A 25,652-nucleotide genomic window follows, 5' to 3' on the forward strand; every position below is an offset into this window, starting at 1 on the left:
CTCTGGAGCCGGCTGGCCTCACGTCTCCCTTTTCCCTTCCTGATTCCCTGCCTGCCCTGTTGGGTGGTAGGGGTTAAGGTAAACATTCCTTTCTCAGGGCCAAGCAAGAGTTACCTGTGGACTGAAATAAAATTCAAGCCCTGCTGGCCCATCTCCTCTGATGGATCCTGGCGCAAGGATGGTATCAATACCCACCATTTACTATATACCAGGCACTTTGCAAGCACTTTACATATACATCCTCATTCATTTTTCACAGCAGTCTTATGTGGTAACTGTTATTATCATCCCCATCTTATTGCTGAAAAATAGAGGCCCAGAGAAGTGAAGTCACTTGCCTGAGGGCACACAGCCAGCAGGCAGTTGTTCACAATATCCTTCTAGATTCCCACCAGAGAGAATGGGAGGAATGGTGGGTATTGTCTCTAGCAGAGAAGTGAGCACTTCCTTCTAACCAGACAGCCAGACCTGGCTCTCCTCCCCCGAGGCACCTGTGAGTTTGCCTTTGCAGCGCCACTTACTTCTTTGACTTCCGGGAGGAGCCGGGCACGTGGTATCCAGGTCTGCACTTGTACTTGCAGAAAGAGCCCACCTTGTGCTTGTTCTCCCGGCAGCGGGCCGTCTGGAGGTCTGCGTTGGGCACCGGGGGTGGAGCCAGGCACAGGAGCTCGCACAGGGCCTCTGGGAAGGACCACAGCCCATCCTCCATGCACGTCAGGACACTGTTGTTACCTGGAGGACACAGGCAGGCAGGGTTAGCAGGGGGTGGGTGGGGTCGGGGGTGGGGAGGGTGGTCTCTGATAGCCCAATTCAAGCACTGCCTGGACTGAAGCCAACTTGAAGAACCAGAGGATCTCTCACATATAATTCCAGAACCTTCCACTTACAACTGAGGAACCTAGGGAGAGAAAGAGCTGCCACAAAAACAAAGGAGATGCAACTCGGGGAATGACGTGCCCCATGTCTACGGTGAATTAAAATTCAAGGCTCCTGACTCTTGATTCTGAAACCTCTTATACTGCATAGAAAAGAGAACTCCATAATCCTTCAATCCATCCTCCCTCCTTTGCCATGGACATCAGAGCCCAGAGATGAAGGCACTTGCCCTCTCATAATTGGCAGAGCAAGCTCCTATCAGAATCATCTCCGACCTCTGGGATCAGTGTGCTGTGTGACCTCTAGCTGCCGCTCCCTCTCTGAGCCGTGTACCCCTGTATTTGTCCTAGCCCCCCTTATGCCTGGAAGTGAGAGCGTTGTGGTATCTGGAGGTTTGATCTTCTTTTCAGGCCCCAGTATTCGGTGAAGCTTTGCCAAAGCGGCTGACAAATGAGCATGTCCCCCATAGCCCGTGCCAGCTCCAACAGACGTGCTGATTGCCATCGGGAAGCCGGCCTGATGGGGAACGTTACACATGAAAGTAAAACACGGGGACTCAGGCTTTTCACTGCCAGGTCATATATTATCGATGCACAGCCTGCCCCAAACCTCCCCAAGACAATTAGAGACGGACCTGAAACTTGGATCTCTCAACCAAACTCTCCTCTTCCCCGTTATTCTTGAAAGGTGTTGACAACCACGACTGGAATCACATGGGAGGCTCCGGGATTGGGAAGTTGGAGGGGTGATTGGGATGAAACTGACATTTACTGATCGTTTACGACGTACTGAGTACTTCTGCTATGTGATCTCATTTATTCTCACCACAGTGCTCTTAGTAGGATGACTCCCACTTGGAAACAGAGACTTAAGAGAGACAAGTGACTTGACCAAGTTCTCCTGGTTAGTAAAAGACGAAAGTGGGGTTTAAAGCTGATTTTGTGGTTTTTAATGGCAAGTTGGCTATACTTGCTCAGCAGAGCTCTCAGGATCTATTCTGAGAGAGCCAAGCCCCAAGTCTCCTACCTACAGAGAGAAAGCAAATGCTCCTGCCTTTCAGGGTGATGAGAAGATAAGACGAAACAACATTTATGAACTGTGCTGTCAAATTCCTTATTTGCTTCTTCTCTCCCACCTTCCCTCCCTTCTTTTTTTCCTCACCTCCTCCCTCTCTCCCTCCTAACCTTTGCCTTCAGTAGCAGACCTGAAAGGACCATAGGGGTCGCATGGAAGCCTTCATTCATTCAACAAGCATCTATTTAGTGCCTACTATGTGCCAGCTACTCTTGTCTACGTTGGGACAGCACAGTGAACAAAACAAAACCCAAACCCTGCCCTCTTGGAGCTTATGTTCTAGTGGAATAGGGAGGAACACATGAAAATATCCTAAAAAAGCAAACTACTTAGTAGGCTAGAAGGTGGGAAGTACTATGGAGAGAAATAAAGCATGAAAAAGAAGAAAGGTGGGAGGGTATGTAGGCTCCTCTGTTGCTTCTCTCCCCGTTCACTTTTTTCTTTCTCCTCCTGTGTCTGTGTGAGTCATCTGGGGAGTACAAGACAGTTTAGGGTCTGCAAGCCCCACAGAGGATTCCACGTTGATAAACTGTGACACCGCAAACTACAGATATTTCTACATCAAGTAAAAAGAAAAAAGGGTGTGGAAGGATGACTCATTTGGCTTCCACAGAAGCAGAGAGGGCTCCAGAATACCAGAGACCATAAACTGCTTTTTCGCTTGGCCCTTGTGACGGGGGCAGTGTTTGGGAGAGCCCCGGCTTAGCAAGCACTTAGTGGGGAGGGGAGTCACAAAAGATAAGGGAAGCACACCCTCTCTAAATTTCCCAAGAAGGATAAAATATCTCTGGAAAAAGGGTTGAGGTGCTTTAAAAGTACACCCTACCAGCTATGCAAATCATAGATCACGAAGTGGAAGTCATGGTTCCTTTGTGGCAAACTAACATAAAAATCGCAAAATGTTAATCAAGAGAGAAAATGCAAACCAGAAACGTACATTCTGGGAGAGGGTAAATAGGAGTTAGCTGTGCACCACAGTCAAAAGGAGAAGCACGCTAAAGCAGGAACCGGTGATTCAGGACCATGGACATGCCCCACCTCACAGCAAGCACTGAACTGTGCAGAATCAGCATTTCCACGCCCTAGCTGTGGCCGCCACCCTGCAGCCACCCTGGGGCTTTGAAGAAAGTAGGGTAGGACACCGCTGTCCATGCCCTGCCCTCGTCCCCTTGGCTCTGACCTCTATACATTGAAGGATGCCTACCGCACCTGCAGCCATCTGTCACTGGAGGCCTTTTGTTCTGACCAGGGAGGCTCTGCTGCACACAGGGCAAGCTCACAGCACTGAGGTGTCAGTGCTCCTGGAAGCAGCACTCAACCAGGGAAGGAGCTGCGGCATTAGCAAGACAGTTTCCAGAGGAATGTTCTACCCTGTCTCCCACTCTTCCCCGGTGGGACTAAGCTCCAGCTGCCCACAGAGGTAACTGGCTTTAGAAGAGATCCTGACGCTTCTATCATTTCCATGCCTCCTTTTCTCATTCCTCTCCCTGTGTTTCCTGGGAGAACATGACTCAGGACACGAGGTGAGGGCATTTCTGAGCCTGGAATCCCCGGTTGAGGGGAAGAGTGCCGATGTCAGAGACGGTGTCAGAAAGTTATGTGACCCTGTACTTTTGTTTGTTCATCTTTTAAAGTCAGGAAAATGAATCTTGCTCAGCCTGTCTACAGGCTAAGGAAATTTCAATCTCTAGTGAGTATTAAAATAACTATAAATGTACTGTCAAAAGAAATACATCTATTTTTATTATTGTATTTTAAAGAGTATCTAGAAGACCACATTTCTTTGAGAGTGCCTTTAAGATTGAAATTAACCTAGAGTAGAATACAAGGAGGGAAATGCCAGGAGACCGATGTCTGGTTTTCTTATTGCCTTGTATACGGTGTTGGCATTGCCCACATCCTAAGGTCTGGGACTTGGTCTTGTTCATTCTTTTATTCCCAGAAGCTACCCTGTGGCAAGCACATAGGAAGCCCTCAGTATCCATTTGTTAAATGCGTGGAGTATTATGAATCTACGTGTGACCTTGAACAAGTCACCTAACCTCTCTGTCCCTAAACCAAAGCCGTCTTTAAGTTCTTGCCCAGCTCTAATATTTTAGGATGTGGAAGGATATTGGCCACTGTATTAAGAAAACAAAAAATGCAGCTAGCTGGACCAGGATAAGGACAAACCAGCACTCAGGAGGTTGCATTAACCAAAGGTAGAACTGGGAGGAGATTCAGCTTCTTTGCTCCTGTTAAGAAACAGACCTTGACAGAAGTGACAGCGCAAGAAGAAGAAGAAGAACAAGGAAGACAAATAGAGAAGAGGCCTCACCCAGTGCTAGGGCTGCATAAAGTCAGGGAGAAGCTGAGGCAGGAGAAATGGAGGTACCAAGAGAAGCATGCAATCATCTGCCAATTTTAGTCCTGAAAGCACATTTCTAGGCTCCTGGAATCCCAAGGAGTTAAAGAGAAAATCTGAGCTGGGCTTGGCAATCCCAGAAAGCATCATTTGCTCAGTAAAACTGGGCTCTCTCAGCTCCAGCCTGGGTGAGTCAGATTACATTTTGATTATTTAATTGTCCATTTCCCCCCCTTAAATGTCTGAAAGGAATTCTACCAATAGCTGTCTGTAATTGAGTCTATGAGGCAGGCCTAGGAAGAATTACTGGCGCCATCTCCTTGATCCTCCTAATAACCCAATTTGTCATTAATCCCATTTTGTAGGTGAGAAAAGTGAGTCCCTGAGTGGGAAAGTGAGCTGCTCAAACTACAGCTGGGGCTCACTCCAGGTCTGTCTGACTCCTGCGTGCTCTCTTGGCCCCGCTACAGAGCTTGCACCCAAGAGCATGGCCAAAGAGGAACTGCTGTCTAGAGAAAACCTCATGGAATCAGGAATGTGGACGAGTGGAGTATCCCAAAATCAAAACCAGTCATAGAGTAAGATTTCACCACTCCCTCCCCTTCCTCGCTGTCCAGAACGGTGTCTCTCACTTCCAAATTTCTTTACCAAGAGGCCCCGTATGTTAGACACAAAGAAAAAGAATGTGCTAAGATGCAGTCACAGACAGGGATAATTGATGGAGAATGTCCTAAGAAGAGGGAGCAAAGAGGCTGGAATGTTGGACACCTGCCATATAGGAGGGGCTGGGGAATGCAAAAGTGGGATTATTTCACCAGGTTGCTGGGAATGGCGCACCTAGCAAGAGGGCACCATTTCTAGGGTCAGGACCCCTGGGTGACCTTCTGGCCCCAGTGCTGATGGTAACTCATACGTGACCTTGCATAAATGCCTTCCTCTCTTAGACCTCAGGTTCTGCATTGCACAATGAAATGATTAGCTTTGGTGACCTCTAGGCTTCTCCCAGCTCTGCCCTCTGTTTCAGGGTTTGATGGGAGTTCTGGGTTGAGGGGCATGGTTTAGAAAAGGCCAAAGGGATTCTGGGGCAGCAGCTAAGAACCCTGAAGTAAGACTAGGCTTGACTCCTGAAGCTTGAGCGACCATTCAGAGTGGAGTGGGGGTGAGGGAGTGAGGGAGACAGGAAGAATTATCTAAGAGATAAAACTGCTGCTTGGTCTGTATTCTTATCACTGCTCATATCTAAAGGCGGCTTTGTAAGCAGCTGTGTGATCTTGAACAAGTTTCTTCTCCACAGTGCTCCTCAGGTCCCCAGGAAGGATTTGAGTAGTGCTTTATCATTAGCACCTAGTGGTGGTTTGGACCCCGTGACATCCTAGACCCTGTTATCTCCAAAGTAAGAGGATGATAAGAGGAAGAAAGCAGCATTCTCTTAGGAGTGGTATGAGAATTCCTCTTTGGGTGTGACCCTGTTTTTATGAGGAAGATGCCCTGATGAGACCATTGGGATAAAGCGGAATCCTCCAGGGCTGGCTATCTGCTTCTGAGAAAGATGAAAGGGTCTCTGCCTGAGAGAGGATGTGAAATTCCTAGAGGAAGGGAGGTCAGGACAGGATTCTGAGGGAGAGGGTAAGGGGTGAGGAAGAGAGCGGAGGTTGGGCGGGAACCTGGACACTGCAGGTTGTGGGCACTCACCTCACGTCCCTATCTTCAGGAGAGTCTAAGAAATCGGAAGATGCTCGATGGTATTAGGTATCTTCTGGAAACTAGTGAATAGACTGAGTTGAAATCTGAGGTTAGACAGAAATAGACAGTGGGCTTTTTAGAAAGATTTTTTTTTTTTTTTGGCTGTGTCACGCGTCATGCGGGATCTTAGTTCCCCCACCAGGGATCGAACGCACGTCCCCTGCAGTGGAAGCACGGAGTCTTAACTACTGGACTGCCAGGGAAGTCCTTAGAAAGATTTTTGTAGGATGAGCACATGCTTGCTTCAGAAGCCCCACTCCAGAGTTGATATCCAGGGCACCCCACATGGTTGAGGTGAGGCTGATGAGGTCATGGAAGTAACGTTGCAATTTTAGTCATTTAATTAAACATTTATGATTTGAAAGGTTTTTTTTTACCTTGAGAGTATTTTTTCCCTCGTGCATGTCTGTAGGTTTGGTCTGTGCTTTTAGTGGTCATTTGATAAAGGACCTTGGCGGGAGTGATTCTAGGGCTGTGAGTTCGCAGGGTATTTTGCCTACACCTGGATTCTAAGGGGCAAGTGAGTTTGTGGTGCTACCTGCATTATCAGTCTCAGGGCCACACTCAGTGCTTCTCCTGGGTGGTGGCTGTTTGACTGAGGACACTAACCTCCAGGTCCTGAGAGGAGCATGGAGGATGGACCGCGTCTCCACAGCTCCCAGGACTAAGGACTCCGTGGGACAAAGAGGTCAGGGGCCGAGAGGGTAGCCACTGCCGGGATTCTCATAAGGGTGCCCCTTGGAGATGAGTATTTACTAAGCGCTTTCTCTGGCCCTGGCACTTTCCACACACCATTTCTTTTAATTCTCAACATGACACTTCAACGTGGCTGCTCCTACAGCCATCTTACACATGAGAGTACTGAGGCTCAAGGACGTGAAATTCCTTTCCTAAGATCAAACAGCTGGGGCAGAACCAGGAGTGGAATCCCAGTCTGTCTGACGAAAGCTCACATTCTTTTTGCTTAAATCACGCTGCAGGGAAAGGAAAAACGAAGGGAGGAAAGGGACGCAAACAAGAAATGTGGTAAAATTTTGTTTTGATCACCTCTTTATCTTCTGGCTTAAGAAGCACCATTAACAAGCTCAAGAGAGGGGTAAAAGGACCTCTGCCCAGTTTTTGCTGCCAGAAGATCCAAGCCAAAGCATCAAACCTGGAATCTGAGCATCAGATGATGCTGAGAACCAAGGGCATGGTATGCCAGTGGGTCCTGGTGGGTCAATGTGGCCACTGGAGAGATGCTGCCCTGTGTTTTCAAGGGAAGAGCAAAGTGGGTATCAACAACTATCAAAATGGCGGTCCTCCTGGGGCCATGTCTACATGGTGGGGTCACCCCCTCCACCAGAGTCAAGCAGAGAAGCAATGGCAGAAGGGCCTGAATCATTCTGATTAAGGATTATTATTAGCCACAATGAGGGCTGTAACAATCAATGCTAATTTATACACCTCCCTTTCCCAAGGGCCTCTGGTTGAGAGGTGAAGTGTGATTTCCTAGTCTGGAGTTATTAACAGGCCCCACTTCTGGGCAAATGGGGCCAAGGGAAGGGCTCAGGTAACCTGAAAGATGGAGGGTTTACAATTTCCACTGGTCTCTTCACCTCTCTCAGATCTCAATCTCTATAGCAGCTCAAATAAAATGATTTTACATTCAAATCTTCTTGGGTAAAAAAAAAAAAATGAGGGGACCTAAAGGATGTATCCCAGAAGTGTTTCCTGCTTTTCTTTTGGGGCAGTTTAGTGAGATTGCCGGGTCCTTCACTCATTTCTTAAAAGAAACATTTCTTATGGTATTACTTTCATCAATTTATCCAGCCACCCAGTCTATACACTTTATTGAGTCTTACTATGTGTAGTAATCTTTTGAAGTTCTATATTTCCTTGAAAATTTGGGGACACTATTGACTTTCTCTAATGATCAAAATGCCTGAAACTCATGAATTTGCAATATGACATCTAAGTTGAAGGGGATTTACACACCTCCCTCCAAACCCCGCCCCCCCACTCCACAGAAGTCCACTCATTCCCAGTCTATAGAATGATGAACCCCAAGGTAGGACACCTGCTTAGTGAGATATCATTTGGCATGTCTGATAAAGGGGCAATGTTTCCTCCGATAAACCAAGCAAAGGAGAGAGTCCTGGCACCTGTGAGAATTGAGTATAATGTCCAAATCCAATACGCAACTAGAAGCCAAGAGCGTCGTTCTGATAATGCCGCTAACTTGCTCTGCGATTTTGTACAAGTTCCTTCCTTCCTCTCACTGGACCTCAGCTGCACCATCTTTCCAATCATCAGTTATTCCTGATGAGTTTAAAGAGCACTTTTAGTCTTGACAGTCTAGGTCACCCAGGCCAGCCTCTCACTCATTTCCAACATAAGTCCTCTTCTCCAGTTTGCCAGACTATGTCTTACTCACCCAAATACCCCTAGCACCCCGCCCACGAGATCCCCGTAAGCACTTTCTGCCCAGAACCACTCCTCTCTGGGCTACCCCTTCCTAAGGAGAAGCAGTGGGCTTTGGAAAAAGACAGACCTGGGCCCCATGGTGGAGCCCCCCCACTAACAGCATGATCTTGGACAAGTTCTTTCACCTCTCTGAGCCTGGATCTCCTCCTCTGTGAAAATGAGAATACTACTACTACTTACCTCTTAGGCTTACTGGGCCCTAAACCTACCCAGTGAACTGGTCATCTCAGTTCCAAATGTTACTTTCTTAGAATCTTTCCCTTCCTTCTACCCTCCTCCCCTTCCTTCTCGTCTCTTTCCTCTTTTGCAAGATTTGAAAGATCTTAGAGATGCCGTACGTATCCGTACTCCACTTTCCCCTCAGCTGCACAGCAAGGCAGTGTACGTAAATACAACGGGCAGAAAGGAATCAGAAGCACAGATAAAAGCCTGTCCGCCCCTTGGTGTTTGAGCCCCAGCTGGAGGACCCGGAAGCAGCCACCAGGTCCCCCACAGGAAGGGCGGTACCTTTCAGCTGCGCCGGGTGGCGGCACCGGAAGGAACACTTGCTGCCGAACGTGGTGCCCTCGAGGCAGGCGAACGAGGCGGCGTAGACGTGGTGCTGGTCCGGGACGCCGCAGTCCACCGGCTCACACACCACCTGCTTGTTCCACTTGCCCTCCGCGCAGGTCACCGTGACGCTGGGTCCTGTCTGAAAGGCGGGGGCGGGCACAGTGAGGAACGGCAGATGGAAGCCCCAAGACGTGGCGAAACCCTCTTCTCCCCCAGGCTACGGCGCAGGGTCTTGCCAGGCGCCCAGAGATCAATGTTTAGTGTTTCTAGCTCCCTTTCCAGGATCCCAACAACTGTTTGAAGGAGGTGTTTCAGTTCCCACTTTACAGCTGCAGAAACTGAGGCTGAAGAGACATTAAGTGATTAGCTCCAAGCTACACAGCTGGAAAAAGGATAAGTGGGAATTGAGCCCAGGCTCTTCACTGCTGTCTGGAGAGTCTCTCAGATCATTATTTCCATTCTGTTGCTGAGAGTCTTAAGACTCAGACCTCTCTCGGGGCCTGATGACTTCACGAAATAGCCTCTGAAACACGGCACAGCACTGGGACACTGGCTGTTGATCTTTGTAACTTTTCTTGGCCCTGGAGGAGATTGTGTGTTTCACCCTCTAGTGCTTGGCACAGAGTGGGCATCGCCAGGGGAGACTGGAGAGCTGGATTTGGTCCTTTGTGCTATGAGATCGTGGGCAGGTCCCTTTCCTTGAGTTGTCCCTTTGGCGTTGAACCCAAGGATCGCTCTAAGAGCCACTCCCTACTCTGAGATGTGATGGCTCAATAGCTGGGAGAGGTAGACGCGAAGAAGGAACGAGCCTGGGAAAATGAAAGGGTTGACAGGGATTTGACCCAAACTAGAAGATGGCAGGGCTAGGGGTGGAAGGGCGAGGCCACGCTACAGAGCCAAGGGAGGGACAGGCAGCGACTGCCGAATCCCAGGGGATCGGGGATGCCAAATGTTGAGTCGGGATTTTAAAAGCATAGGACACTTTTCCCCTCTTAAGCACACATCCAAGGGAGGAGAGGTCCCTCACTGCCAAAACCAGCTTAATTGTTTCCACAGGACTTCAGACCTTCCGTGTCTGACACACAGAAGCAGGTGTCTAAGACAAGCAATTGAGGGTCCCAGAGGTCCCACGGGGACTGTGCAAACAGGTGTTCCCAGCAACAAGGAATGTGCCCTGTGTACCTGGAGCACGAAGTGGGAGTCCGCTGGCAGGGCCCCCCAAGAGGCTGCACCTGGAATCCCCAAATCTCAGGGCTTAACTAACTGCCACTCCCCTCACCCACCCGAGACCCCATAGCCACACTGGCCGAAGCAACGTTTTGCTACATCTCAAGTCCACTCGCTGCCACTACCCTCATGCAGGACTCGTCCCTCTTCCACACGCTCTTCTGATGACTTCCCGATGGCTCTCCCTGCGGCCAGTCTTCCGCCAGACTCCAAGCCACACCCAGGTGGGCCGCTGGAAGGACCTTTATCCACCATGATCTGACCACGCCACTTCCTTCAACAGCTCCCTGCTGCCCTAAAGATGACCCTCAAACTTCCTGACCAAGCTAACAGGGCCTCGCACCAGCGCAACTTGCTTGCCCCTCCAGCCTCATTGCTTGGGTGAGTTCAGTAAAAGAAACATCTGTCTGTGGCGTGCTCCTTCCCACCAATGGGCGTCCACATACCATTCCTGCCTGTGCCCAGAGCCTGCCTCCTTCCCTCCCCACAACACGCGCCCCTCTGTCTGTCTCTCTAGTTCTGTTTTCATGTCGCTTCTTCCAGGGAGCTTTCCTTGACTCCCCCTGTGCTTCCACAACACCCTGCACTTCCCTTTACAGTGTTTAGCACACTGTGAGGCCATCACTCACTCATCTTCTGCTCGTGGTCACTAGTCACTAAGCTCCTTGAGTGGAGGAACTAGGCTTAGCTCAGTGACCTTTTTTCTCTAGCACCAACTATAGTATCTGGTTCCCAGTGTGCAGATGTTCGAATGAATGAATGAGCACCTCATTGACAGAGGGTTCACCTCTTCTGAAAGCAGCCCATTCGACTGTAGCAGAGTTCTGACTGTGACGGTTTCAGTCCAAAATTCATGCTCAGCCCATGGTTTTCCAGATTTGCAACCTATATGGGGACTCTGGTACATGTTGTATGTTCCTCTGCACAGGAATCCCAGATTGACTCCATCATTCATTCAATCCACACCTATTTATTGAGCATCTACTATGGGGCAGCAGTACTTTAAGTGCTGAGGATTCAGCAGAGAGCAGGTTCCACACCCGCTCAGCCTTTCCTGGGCTGGGGAGGAGCTCTGGGACCGGCACCTGCGCACACCTGGCTTTTGATCAGCTCATCGTCCCGCTGTATCTGGAGCACGTAGCCCGTGCGGCAGCTCACGGTGCACTGGGCACCGTGGTAGCGGTCACTGCTGGAGCAGTTGAGAGAAGCGTTCTCCACAGCCAGCTTCGGGCAGTCATTGGCCTCACATGCGAAGTGCACGCAGCTGAGGAGGAAAGAAACAAGAGGGTGAGTGGGCGCTTTCTTGCAGGACGACTGCACTCCAGCTGCAAGACAAAACCTCATGGGCTTCCTCTCCAAATCTCCGGAGACTGAAACTGGAGACACAGAGAGTGAACAAGACTCTGGAGGCAGTGGTCAAAGTTTATCGCTAAAAGCACAAGTTATGGAAACAGACAAACCAGAGTTCAAATCCTACAGCTTGAAAACCTTATATGTTATGAATCTTCAAACCTTGCAGAACCTCAGTTTTTCCGTCTGCAAAATGGGGATCATTACGATTACGGCAAGTATTCTTTGAGTCTCTTATCTGCCAGGCAATGAGTTGAATGAAAGCCTCTTCATATTTTATAACAGTACTCACTTCCGAGGGTCGCTGTGAGAATTAAATCAGATAGTTCAGCAAAAGCACAGAGTGGAATTCCTGGCACACAAAAGCACTCAATAAATGGTAGCTAATGGTATGACTAAATCTATGCTCTATTACCTACAAGCTGTCTAACTTCGGCAAAGTACATCACCTCTCTGAGCTTCAGCGTACTCTCAAATTCGGCCAACCTATAGGTCCATGAGATTCAACTGAGGTACTGAAAGTAGAAGTCTTTTATAAACTGTAAAGTGACTTATGCATTGTTAGAAAAGTTGTGCAGAGATCGTGCCATTCATCTTCAAGTCCGAGCTCCATGTAAGTTTCTACAGGAAGCTTTCACATGTCCCAGGCAAGTTCCCCTGCCACACTGGGCCCTCCTTTCTCTAAAAGCCTGGTCTCTTGCTTCGTGCATTGAAAACACAGGTCCTGGGTGCCCACCGTGTGCCGGAATGTGTGCTAACTAACCCTTAAGGAAACGGAAAAAACATAAAACTCCTGTGCTCAGGTGATCTTTCCCCTCATATTACCGTCATGCAGACGCTTAATAACATTAGTGACTATTCACCGATTGCTTATATACATGAGCTCACCCATCCTCACGGCAACCCTATGAGCTAAGTGCTATTCATTTTTACAGTTGGAAAAATCGGGGACCGGCAAGATCAAGTTACTTGTTTAAGTTCCCATCCAGATGTGTGACGCCCAAGTCCTTGCTGTTAACCTCACTCACACCTGGACAAGCGCTTCCCTGAGGGTAGAGATAACGCCTGTCTCACCTCCGTATACTTCCCACTGCCAACAAAAATGCCTCGCATGAAACAGCTGTTTCCTAAACAGCAAGAAACAAATGGTGGCAGTGTCTTGCAATAACTCTTAAGCACTTTGTAGACGTTGAGATGTTGATTTTGAACACTGAAAGCTTCCAGGAGGCAGTTCTCTCTAACTTGTCCCTCTGTCTAACCCAACGCCTGGCATACAGTATGCACAGACAGCGAGGTTGCCATCTAGAGCCTCAAAGCTTTCTTTTTCCTGTTTCTATCTAGGACACAAGGAGTGGTGGGTGGTCAAACCAACTTAAGAAGAAATTCCCAACTCTTTTCTTGGTGCCAGTTTCCAGGATACCCCACTGAGGATTTTATAGGAACATGGTTACTCAGCCCCACTCTCTATCCCCTGCTCAAAAGTATGGTAAGAATTAAAGTGGGATAAGTGGGGTGGGCGGGGGTGGGGGGGCGGGTGTGAGGAGCTAACATCTCTAAAACTTATCACAGACAAATTCACTTTTAAAATACGCAGACAAGGGCAAGCCTTAGCTTCAGGTCTCAGACCCGCACCGATGTGAGCTTTGCAGTCTCCACACACCGCCCCCCCCCCCTTTCAGAAAGGCAGGGTGAGTGGGATTAAGTGACACTTGCTGAGACGTTCTGATTCTCCGCCCTCTTTCCTGCTCCTGACAGCCTCTGCGGTGCTCCATGCGGAGACTGTAGCTGTGGAGTCAACGCAAGGTCTTTGACACCAAACAATGCATCTGTTCACGTTGTGTAAGCGCTGGGGGAAAGAGCCACATGGTTCCAATTTAAATAGATTTACTCTGTAAGCTACCAGCTTCCAAGCCAGTCTTCTGACCTTTACCTTACAGTTTGGCCGTTCTCCGCTCTGCGCTCCCAGGAGGTCCCTGGGCTCCCATCTGATGACCACCAGGGGGGCTCTGGGAACCCTTTTTGAAAGACAATGGCTCTGGGCTTCTCAGGGCTACGGGGCCATTAAGATAAAAACAGCACCCTCCCTCCTTCTGTGCTTATTAAGGTTCTTCTTTGTAGGAAAAGGATAAACTGGAAAACTTGGTTTCCTAGAATGGAAAGAACCTAGGGCTTAGCAAGTGGGCAAATTTGGGAGCCCCAGCTCTGCCATTTATCAGTTGTTTGATCTTGGAAAGTTATGTAACACCCTGAGCCTCAGTTTCCTCCCCTGTCAAGTGGAGGTGATAAAATGATCCACCTCTCAAGACTGTCAAAACCAGGGGACGTGTCAGCCACTGGCTCATCCATTCAACACACTTGCCTGGGGCTCTCGCTGCGCAGCAGACACTGTTCTAAACACTAGGGCTACCGTGGAAGAGTCCTGTCACCGTGTGTATTTGAGGAGGGAGGACATGTGCCCAAAAAAAGTAATCGATAAGCTTGTTTTAGATAGTGATGCATACTGCAAGGGCACTAAACCCAGGTGACATTATAGAGGGTGACTGTTAGGGGAGGGGTGGGCAGGACACTACGCACAGAGGGGTCAGGGGAAGCCTCCTCGGGGACACCTGAACTAAGACCTGGATGAGAGGAAGGGATTAGCCATACAAAGGTTTGGGGCAGAAGGAATTCCAGGCAGAGTGAAGGGCATGTGCAAAGGTCCAGCACAGCTTGGAGCTCAGCGTGTTTGCAGAGCTGAAAGGTCAAGGCATGAGAAATGCTTTAGCAACTATGACGCTCCATGAGAAGGCAGTCTCTCTCCTCTGGCTCTGTCTACTATGAAGGAAAACATTCACTGGTCATATGAGTTACCTGACCAAACAGGTCTATGCTCTAATGGGGAGGGCAGCTTTGGGTCAATGAGACCAGTCAGGTTTCTTCATTGCAGGACTTCTCAGAACCTTGAATGTTCTAATGCACATGGTGGGTTTTCAGAAGGGACTCGTGTGCGCATCATTTTCCAAGCTCTGATAACCTTTCTTCGTGGCATGTTTCTTAGGACTAGTGTCCTCCAGAACACACCTTAGGGAATGTGGAGTCCCTGCTTTTTCAGCACATTTGTCTAAACCTGGCCTACAGGAACAGGAAGGAAAGGGGAAAAGGAATTAATAGTAACAGGTATCGGCAGCTGTGTTTTACCTACGTTATCTTCTCTGCATCCTCACCATAACTCCATGAGGTAGTATTATTGTTCCCATTTTTGAGAAGAAGAGATTAAGACTAAGCGACTTTAAATTGCTTGTCCAAAGGCACTCGGCGTGGACAGGATTCCAGCACGGATCTACCTGTCTGTCCCTAAGTCCCTGCTCTTCCCTTTGCTGTCCCGTTAGTTGGAAAGGGTTGTGTGAACACATTGTCCAAAAATGATAAACATTACCCCAACTGCCCCTCCCAAATAACTCCCTGACACAGCTCTGTCATTTCTGAAACACAAAAACAAAAATCAGAACAAGGAAAACAAAACAAAACAAAAAAGCCTCTGCCTTCATTAGAAAAAAGTGGGGGGAGGATTTCATACCAGTGATGGGCTGTCAGTAAAAATAACAAAAGAAAGGGAAAAAAGAAGACATTTCTCAGAAGGGAGGAAAGTGGCTGATGCCAGTGGGGGAAGGGACACAGGTAATTTTACCAATAAAATTCTCACAGCCTGGGTGAAGGTGGAAACACCCCCTCTCCCCATGCAGAGATAATCAGATACTTATGAATTTTCTTTTCTTCTTATACATATTTAATTCATTTACTTAGAGACTCAAGTTCCATGTAGCGGTAGGTCCTTAAGTGATCCCACAGTCAGTCCTTTAACTGCTGCCCCCGCGGTCAACTGAAAGGGCCCCCAGTCGTGCATAATGGGGGACAGTATGTACCCCTCAACCGGGATAGACAAGGCCAGAGGTTAAAGGGCTGGTGAGGGCTCCTCTCCTGGCTCTGTCCCCTGACCCACGGCTTAACTTCTGTGGCTGCTTAGCTGCAATCATGCCATGCGCTGTGGAGATGATAACAGGCAGGTTGTTTATAAATCATTCTGAGCTGCTCAGACGGGGACAGCCAGAAAGACAGCACGCTCAACACTGGAAAACGAAGGGCAAACTACTCTTGGCACACCAGCTTCAGGATCGCTAGAGAAGCGAGGCTGAGAGAATGATCAAGATAAGACTCGTTTTCCTGCCCAGAAACGAGGCTCCTGCGGGAAGGGACCCTAAAAGGCTCTTCTACCTTATTGCAGTTCTAGAAGCGAGCCGGTGATGTGCTGGGTGCAGCCCTGGGAGGCGAAGTCAGCAGCTGCGGGTCCGGCTGACCATCTGAATGGCCAGGTGAGCCGAGAGGGGTGTGGCCAGTGGGAGGCCACCTGCCGGCCAGAGCAGGTTCTCCCGTCCCACGTTGCCGAGCGGGATCGAGGGCCTGGTGTTTCCAAATCCTCTGATGTGTTTAAGAGGAGGAAGAACTGTGGTCTTTAATACTTACTCTCCTGATAGTTAAATGCTGCAACTAATTAAAGAAGGGGCCGAATGAGGGCCAAACAAACACAAGTTGTTTGTGGCCTAGTCTGGCCTCCGGGACACAGCTGTTTTGACACCTCTGATGAGGAGGGAAGAGCTTTGACCTGCAAGTCCTGAGAACTGGATTCCAATGCCATTGGGTTCTGCATCTTAACCCACTGGGTGACTCTGGGAAACACTTCCCCCACCTGGACCTTTGGTTTCCCATCCTCAAATGAGGACGCAGAACCAAAGAATCTCTTCCAGCCTCACAGCTTTCAGGGATCAGGTTAGCGTCAGGACAAAACAATATATATAATATATAATTTCAGAGCCCCTTGGAATGAGAACACATAGACTTTGATAATCCCAAGATGGCTGCATCTCCATCACTTAACTCAATCTCACTGACTAAATGCTCACAAGTGAGCACATGAAAAATCCTTTTCTCTCCTGGATGTGCCTGGTCCTGGTGGGCAGAGTGTGGCTCTTAGGGGCAGACAAAGCAGGATTTTACCTCCCATTGCCTGGATGGCCTTGACTCACTCACTCTGTCTATACCTCACTGGACGGGGGTGATAATGAAATAAGATAATGAAGCCAGTGTGGGTCCCTTCCTCTTCCCTCTCACCCCTCCTAGTTCTTGAGAATCACAGACTGTTCGAACTGAAAGAAGCCACAGAGAACACGGATCCATCGCCATCGTCATTTCACACGTGGGGAGACTGAAGCCCAGAGAGGAGGAAGGCCTGGCTCCCAGCTCCACCACCAGCCAGAGACAGGGCAACGTTCTGCCCCAGTTCAGTGTTTTCCCACAACGGGTCAAAGAACTCAACACATACTTATTGATGGACTTGTTTCCAAGGTTAGACACTTCTTACTGTTTACTTCGGGCACGGGAACTGCTAATTAAGGATTCAAAGAAGCCAGTGCTGGGCTCAGTGAACTCGGGGATGGTCCTGGTGGCTGGCTAAGGATGAGAAAGCATTGCAGAGAAGGTCTGATGGATTTGCATTTTCCGTCGACATTGTTTCCCTGGGTTCTGAGAATTAACTGACTTTTATAGCCTGGAGAGCCAGGGATGAAAAAGCCCTCTCAGGGTGAAATACAACAACGAGTGATATTTAAGGAGCTCTTTTGCCTCCGAAGGATTGCGACAGACTTTGTACAACAGAAGCTAGAGACAGTGGGTGCAAAACAATGTGGGTTTTGCAACCACCTTTTGTGTCCTCTGGGGTAGCAGGGGCGTGGGAAAGGCTGGGGTCCCCCTCCCCACTCCTCTTTCCTCTCCTGCTCCCAGGTATACAGGTCAGGGCTGAATTGCCTTTCAGAGGGCCTCGCTCAGGGGGAGCCCACAGAGACCCCAACTCTTTAAACAAATGTCAGAGATGATGTGGGACCCTGAACCAGTCCTTCCGCTTGTGAAAACCCAGAGGTTAACATGGAAGTTTGGACACTGTGGATGTACCAGATGAGCTCTGAGGCTTCTCCCGGCTCAACTCTAAGAACTTTATGCAGAATTCTGTGCAGAAAAGCACCACCATCACATCAGAAAGTGGTGATAAATACTCTCTATCGATACATGATCTTTGCACAGTGCTTAATAGTTTGTAAGAGCACTTTTGCCTGCAGTGCACCATTTAATCCTCACGACCACCCTATGGGGTAGATACTATCACCCGTTTTTATTCCAAAACAGACAACTGAGACTCAGAGAAGTGAAATGCCTTGCCCAAGGACACAGTCAGGAAGGGGAAGATTCAAACCCAGGTAAGAGTATCATTAAAGCTCATATTCTTTCTAGGAAACAGCATCCTCTCTTAGCTCCAAACTAGGTGCATTAACAGATGCCAGATCAAAGGTACTGATGGAGCAATGTCATGCAGTTAAAAGATAGACACCGAGACCACTGGGAGAATCTCTCAGGAGCTAGGTGTGGGGAAGACACAGAGGTTTACCCAACCCTGAAATATACAGTGAAGTGGGATGAAGCAAATAGTAGTCCCCCGGCATCCCCCTAAATTTAGGAGGGTTATGACTCCTGCCTGTGCTACTTAGGAAGCAGAATATCCCAGTATTTCAGAGCTGAAAGAGAGCTAAACCACCTCTCCTCTCTTCATTCAAATGAGGATGCTGAGGCCCAGAGAGGGAAAGTGATGTTCCCAGGGTCATCCCGCAGGCCACCGTCAGCTCTGGGACCGCGAGCCAGGCGAAGGAGGTCTTCTTTCCACAACATGTTCCTGCTGCCCTCCCTCACCCCTGGAATTCAGAGACGTGTGGGCCTCCCGAGCCCAAAGGCAGAGTTGACCAGAGGACAGGGAAGGGAGAAACACACAGACTTTATACTACAACACATATGGCTGCCCGGTTCCAGAATCCCTTCATCTCCACTTGGCTACAAAACGGCCCAGGGCGAGCCGACCCAGGGTGCCTTACCTCTGCTCGGCAGAGCTGTAGGTCTCCCCTCTCTGGCAGCTGCTCAGGGTGACGGGGTCAAAGTTGTCGAAGGAACGGAGGGCCACCCCCGAGATGGCGACCAAGGGTGAACTGAAGCTCACATGTACCGCCTGGCTGTGGTAGAAGGGCTGGCTGAGGTCGTGGACCACAGGGATAATCAGGGGATTGTTCCTGCAGCTCAGAACATGGAGGCCTGTCAGGGGAGACAGAGGGCCGGGGGGCCAGGCTCATTACTCACGGCCAGTCACGCCCTCCCCAACGGGCCCTTCCCGAAGCCCCCAGACCCTTTCATGTCACTGCACAAAAGCACCATTGGGTGGCCAGTGGGGATTTTGAGTTTGATTGAAAGTTTCTTTGTCTGCCTTTTTCTCTTGGCTCCAAATCTTTCCAATCCCCTTGCCTCACTGCCCCCTAAGCTTTCCCTTCACCTAGGGCTCACAGCCCCTCCCCCTCCCCCAAATGGCCACCCCTTGGCCAAGCACCACTGGCCCTCACTTCCCTCCCACATTGCATGAGGGCTTGCTGGTCTGAGCTGCTAGTTTTCAGGCTGCCTTCCCGGTCTGTCATAAAAATGATGGAAATAATTCACAGAAATAAGTCATTCCCGGGGTAAAAAGCCTACTCTCATTTTTAATCTAGGAACCTGGGAGCAGCTCTTGTGAGGTAAGGACCTCTGTACCCATTCTGCAAAGAGGAGACAGAGAATCATGATCAGGAGGTGGCTTTCCAGAGGGATACAGAAAAGCAAGCCATATAAAGTCCAAGGAAAATCCAAACTTGCTTCACTCAGAAGCTCTCAGTTCTTTCTAGAAGTCCCCAGGCTTCGAAAAGGAAGGGGGGAGGGAGAGGGACAGGGAGAAAAGGTACGTCAGAAGGGGAGGGAAGGGAATGATGGGGTGGGTTGGAGTTCAGTAAAACTGAAGCTGGCTTTGGTGTTTGATGGACATCAGTTCAATTTTTGGCTTAGCCATTCCTTTACTATGTGAATGCACCAAACCCCTAACACTCAGTGCCTGCATCTGAAAAATGGGACGATCCTAACCATGTCCTGGGAGGCCTGCTCTTTTGGGACATGAGGCTCCCCGTCTAGCAGGTCCCCTTCTGTGGTCTACTGTCTTAGAGCTGCAGAGCCTCTGCAAGGGGTGCCAGGATGCTGAGGACACAGGACAGGAGACCCAGTGGGGAGGGACATGTGGACACCCCAGGCATCAACCAGCAGGATCTAAGGACCTTCGCTGGAACCTGACTCTTCCCTACTCCTCTGAAAATCTATCCGCAGAGCCCTTTGCGATGCCTTGACAGCTATGAAAATATGTGCTTCTCACTTAGGGACATTTCCCAGGAATCCAGATAAATCCAGAAGGGTTTTCTTCTTCTTCCTTATTAACGTGTTCCCCCTTGCCTTGAAAACTAACCAAATAAGTAAACATAAAAACAAAACAAAACCCCTCCTCCTGCCTTGGCTTCTGCTTGACCCTGAAGTGACCCCTTGCATGCTTGCTTCCTACGGGTCTTTGAAATGAGCTCCCTGTGGAATGGTGCGGGCACAGCTTTGAAGCCTGGACTTCAGCACTGGCTTGGAATTCCAAACTCCTGGCCTGGCTGCCCAGAGGTAGACGGGGCAGGGTGTCTGGGAAGTGTGGGAGGGGGTGATGGGACTTCCTGAGCGCTGGGTGTTGTGCTCTGCACGGGTCACAACGTCTCAAGCAATGGCTCGTTTACTATCACGGACACCACGGTTATAGGGTAAAGAGCGGCAGGCGATGATTCTGAAAACCTGGCTCCCTGCTCTCTTGCTGGCTCCCTGCTCTCTTGCTGGCTCCTTCCACGTGACCCGGGCCTCTCGATGCCTCTCTTTGGGTCTCGGGTGATGACACACATAATGGGAAAAAACCTTTACTCAGTCTCCTTCCCAGGGTCTTTTGAGGATCTCATGGGATGCCTGAGGGTAAAGGCGTCGGGTAGAAGGGAGCTATTGAAAGGAGGACTTTGACATGAACCCCTTATGCCCATACCTGTCAGATTCGGGCTTCTCTGGATACACAAACACATCCTGATTTGAAGGCAACCAGAATGGCAAATAGAGAAGCAAGAAAGAGGAAAGGGGAGGAAAGAACTCATCCTCAGCCAATCCTTACAACCACCCGCAGGCATATGCAGAAGCAGGTACCGAGAGCACGCCGCACCTGAGGGCAACGCTCACCTAGATCGTGGCTCTGGTCTTTGGTATCAAGCAGCTGGACGCTGATGGTTTCCTGCTTCTGATCCCCGTAATAGGTCCCGTCAGTCACCAGGTGGACGATGACAGCTGCAGCAACCATTGGCTGAGAAAAGTACGCCTGAAACGCAGACGACACAGGAGGCTCACTCAGGCAGCCAGGCACGCAGTGCGGAGGCAGCCACGGGGCGGGGGTTTTGAGGAGAATCTTCCATTTCGGGAGCTGGACTACTTATCGCGGTCCCGTGATGGGAACAGGTGGGCAGTGAAACCTCAGAGTGAAGAACACAGGCTCTGAGGTCAGAGATTGTTCTAACATTGGCTCTGCTCTTTCCAAGCTGTGTGACGTCCACTGGTGGCTATGCTTCTCTGGGCCTAAGTTCCCTCACCTCCAAGTGATGGATACGTGAATAGCTACATCACAGGATGGCTGGGAGGCTCCAGTAAGAATACTGATAGTAAGGGGTCTGGCATACATTATAACCACGCAAAATGGTACTTATTATTATTCATCACTTCTCCATGCTAACTAACCTCTGTACTACGCGCCGAGGAGACAAAGGTAAATAAGATATATGCCCTTGCACTTCTGTGGACGGTGGAGTTCAATGTAGGTCAGTGACACACAAATCAAAACTTGAAACAATCACAATCCGTAGTCAGGAAGATGGGCCCATAGACAGCTATGGAATACCATGGCACTTGACAAGAGCCATCCAATAGATGACCACACGTGAGGACTAGAAGGGAGAGGACAGTCCCTTATCTCTGTGGGGGTCAGTGAAAACTTCAAGGAGAAGGCAATTTAAAAGGCCTTGAACAATGATGGTCTTCCAGGCAGATAAATGGTATCTAAACTCTTGGCCAAAATAAGAGGGACTGAAGGCATCCCATGAGCAATTAAGGGATTCCATTCCAGGAAGCATCCCGCTGCTAAGTGTTTTCTTCTCTGTCCGTACAATTAACACCCTCAGTGGGTAGACAAAGCCATCTTGAGAAAGGGTCACAGGAGGCAGTGCCTCCTGGGGGCCACTGCTGGAGAATCTAAGGCTCTCAAAGCTTTGACTTACCCGGAGCCAGAAAGTGGTCTGAGCCAGCTGGGAGTACGGGTAGCTGATGGTGCAAGGGTACCAGGCATGCTGGGAAATGCCTTCACTGAGATCTATCACCTTGGTTCGACACACCTGGAAAAAGATAAAGGGAAACAAATGTTTTGGAGGGTCTCAGAGGTTGAGTTAAATTCAACTTGACAAAACTTTATTATCCACCTATTTCGTTCTTGACACTGCAGGAAGAAATAGGGATGAACTGACAAGAGTCTATTCCGGGAGCCCACATTCTAATGTAGAAGAGAAAATCTTCTACAGATAAGGGAAAGGACAGATAACACGTTTTGGTGGTAGAGATGTCAGAGACATTCTCGTGGGGATGAGTCCTGGAAGAGTTGACATTTGAGTTGGGTCTGGAAAAATAGGGTAGCTACGAAGGGAAGGGCATTGCATATGCAGGGAATAGAAGCAAGGGCTCAGAGGAAAGCAGAAGCCCAGAATGATTAGTGACAAGCTGCCTGGTATAACAGAGCTTGGGGAAAGTGGCATCAAAGGCAGGCCTGAGGGCTTGGATCTCACAGACTCTTGAATACCAAGCAGACCACTTTAGAGCAAATCCGTCAGTTGTGCTCAAGAGTTATATTAATGACAGAACAAAGACTATGACAATGTGAGCATTTGCTTTCCCCAGAGAAAATCAGCTCTACCATTTGTATAGATTTGTATATACACACACACACACATTCATTCTCAATGATAGATATATCAAATTGTATTAAAAGAAACATGAAGCATGTATAGACAAGTAGTATTGTTCAAACTGAGAAGTATCTTGTGTATCCAAATGTCATTTCATTCCATTGGTTCAATCATTCATTCCAATAACATTTATTGAGTAACTGCTATTTGCCAAGCACTCTGGGACAAGACGGCAGACGGGTCAGATGCTACGGAGTTTAGAGTGACAGTGTGTACAGACATTCATCAAGTAATCACATATGCATACATTACTATAAATTGTAGACTAGAAAAGAGCTATGATGGAAAAGGAGAGGAACAGCCGAGGTGTTCTTGAGATTGGTCAGACTTTTTGCAGAAGGTCATCCCAAATTAGAGCTTTCCCTCGGACCTCTAATGTGGCTCCTCTCTCCAATCTTCCCCGGGAATTTGGGCCTGTCATTCCACATCTGCGGGTCTCAGGCTACGCGTCTGAAAAGTAAGGCCAACCTAAAGAACTCTAAGGTCTTATAAGCTATGAAAAAAAGTGAGATAATCTAATCTCAATCATGTAAAACAAACATACACATGTAAAACAAACAAAAAGAAATGAAAAAAATACATATACAAGGATCAAGACTATCCATTCCAGCCATATCTATAGTAGCAAAAGATTAGGGAGAGTTTATATGTTCACCTGTTGAAGAAGGGATGAATAAAATATGATATATTCATATGATAGGATTCTGTAAGCAAAAGAATATTAAGAGGACTGAAGGAGATTCAAATGTAGCGATGATCCTAACAATATTTAACACCTGGTTCAGTATGGACCCTGGCCAAGCAAAATGGAAGCCCTATTTGTGAGTTCATAGATCTCAACATGGGGAGATTGCAAAAGCTTAACACTGAGTGACTAAAAAAGAACAAGGTGTAAGTGTATTATGACTCTATTTATAAAAATCATGCAAAGCAAGACTATACCCAGGGATTCATATACATGAGTGCAGAAGGATTAAAAATAGCATGGAAAAGTTACACATCAAATTCACTAATCAAAGTCAAGCTAAAACACATGGCTGCACTGTAATCCACAATTGCAAGATGCAATGCTTTTTTTTAAAATAAACTTTATGTTTTGGAGTAATTTTATATTTACAGGAAACTCGCAAAGATAACACCAAGAATTCCATATATGCTTTACCCAATTTCCCTTAAAGTTAACATCTTCAGTTTACTCTTGAAACCTCAAACAGAAGAAGAAAAGTTTTTTGTCACCTGGGAAGTTCTGCAATGGTGAGCTGGATTAGAGACTTGGTTCTGGTTCAAACTCCCTCACAATTTGATGTGTGATTGTGGACTAGTTATCTCCGCTCTGCGGACCTCGGTTTACCTTTCACATCTGAATGTTGGATTGGGTCATAGGTTTTCAAGGTGTTGCCTATGGATTCCTAGGGTTGCTTGGAGGTGTCAGTCTGAGGGTCAGGATGTGAGAAGATGTACTTAGCTTCTGCTCCATTGTTTCAACCAGCGCATCTTCACTCAACTGTTTTATATATCAAGCTGCCTTGTAATGTTTCATAAGAGCTTCACTGCTTTAAAAACATTGAAAAGTACTGAAACTTGTTCATTGCCAAAGTTTCCCTCCCCCTTCCCCAAGGTATCAGTGGGTCCTGGGAATATAGTATTAGTTTCCTGAACGTCACAGGTAACGTCCTAAGGAGAGTGAAAGTGCCAAGAATCAGCCATCTCACTGGCCAGGAATTAGGTGTCAGCTTCGGTTACTCAAATCTCTAGAAGCCTAATACCGAGGAGACTATGGGTAAAACAAGCCACTTTAATGGGCTGGAAGACGTTTTTCAAGTTTATTTATTTTTTCTCGAAAACAACTGAGACTGAGCTCATGCAGATCTGCCAGTGGATTGTGTTACATTTTTACAACAGTGCGAGACTTTGCATAAACTATCTATGGCATTTGAAATCCAGGCCAGCAATTTGACATGTATCATTTTGGAATTCTTTCCCCTTGTGTTCTTAGCTGCCTGTCCCCCATCAGAGAGTGGTGGAGCACACCTCTGGAGGGCTAGAGCAGGGGGCTTATCTCTGCATCTACAGCATTCACAGTCAGAGAAGTCTCGGACTTGAACAAAGCCCTCTCGCTACTTAAACACAGTTTCCTCTTATCTTGTCAGCTCTATCAGCACTAGACAGGACTTCAGAGGAACGTGCTGCTGTTATTTTATTCTCCTGGTTTCCTACTTAGTTTTGTGTTTGTTTCAGGCTGGCTGCGATCCTGACCAGGGACAGTCAAAGTAGATCAGAGAGGAACAAACAAATCCAGCTGAACCTTTGCCCAAAGCCCCAGCTGATCTTAAAACCATCTGTGTTCCTGGGGAGGTGCGGGGAGGCTGCAAACACTCACAAGCCCCCAGCTTTTATAGACCGTGCATGAATTTGCTCATTCAGCAGCCATTTATGGAAGACGTATGGCACACCAGGCTCTCTCTGAGAGGAAAAGAGCCTTGCCTTTGGCCAAAAGGATGGTCACACACCTAAGTGTGATCCCAAGGTACCTGATTCTGTGGGGATGCCCTGCTTTCATCCACCCACTTTTTTGCACCTTCTAAAAAAGCAAATCCAATTCCATAAAATATTACTGAGCAATGTAGACTTTACTGAACATTTTGTGGGGGAATGAGCCAGAGAGTTACATCGCACACCCCATGTGGACTCAAGCTCTCACACCATCACCCCAAGTTCCTCCTCCCTCACCATCACCTTCGCCCAGTTTCTTCAGTGACCTTTCCAAGCTCTCCCACTCCCTCTCCCTTCCCAATCTGCACCTCTCTCAAATCCCAGGCAGAGCCGTTCTGCTCTACCTCCCATTCTCTGACACACAAATCCTTCACATGATGCCAAGGGCTCTACCTTGCTGCCCCCAGCCCCAGAGATGTCAGGGGGGTGATAAGAGTAACCTTTTAAGCCTCTCTGTCATGCTGCTATGAACAAGATCTCCTCCTTCCCTTTACATCACTCACTGGTTTGTGGAATACATCACGGAGGCT

General features: G+C 48.4%; 1 protein-coding gene across 1 annotated transcript in view; it reads right to left on the bottom strand.

The window, feature by feature from the left end:
* The window catches only part of PAPPA (pappalysin 1), a 248,894-nt gene that overhangs the window by 56,524 nt on the left and 166,718 nt on the right, over positions 1 to 25,652 (bottom strand). The window contains exons 11-16 of the mRNA XM_061201000.1: positions 21,892 to 22,005; positions 20,807 to 20,942; positions 18,583 to 18,796; positions 11,378 to 11,546; positions 9,011 to 9,194; positions 522 to 732 (exon numbers count right to left, since the gene is read on the bottom strand). Coding sequence (XP_061056983.1) covers positions 522 to 732; positions 9,011 to 9,194; positions 11,378 to 11,546; positions 18,583 to 18,796; positions 20,807 to 20,942; positions 21,892 to 22,005 — 1,028 coding nt within the window. The remainder of the gene's footprint in view (positions 1 to 521; positions 733 to 9,010; positions 9,195 to 11,377; positions 11,547 to 18,582; positions 18,797 to 20,806; positions 20,943 to 21,891; positions 22,006 to 25,652) is intronic.

The sequence above is a fragment of the Eubalaena glacialis genome, chromosome 9 (genome assembly GCF_028564815.1).
Source record: "Eubalaena glacialis isolate mEubGla1 chromosome 9, mEubGla1.1.hap2.+ XY, whole genome shotgun sequence".
Taxonomy (NCBI): domain Eukaryota; kingdom Metazoa; phylum Chordata; class Mammalia; order Artiodactyla; family Balaenidae; genus Eubalaena; species Eubalaena glacialis.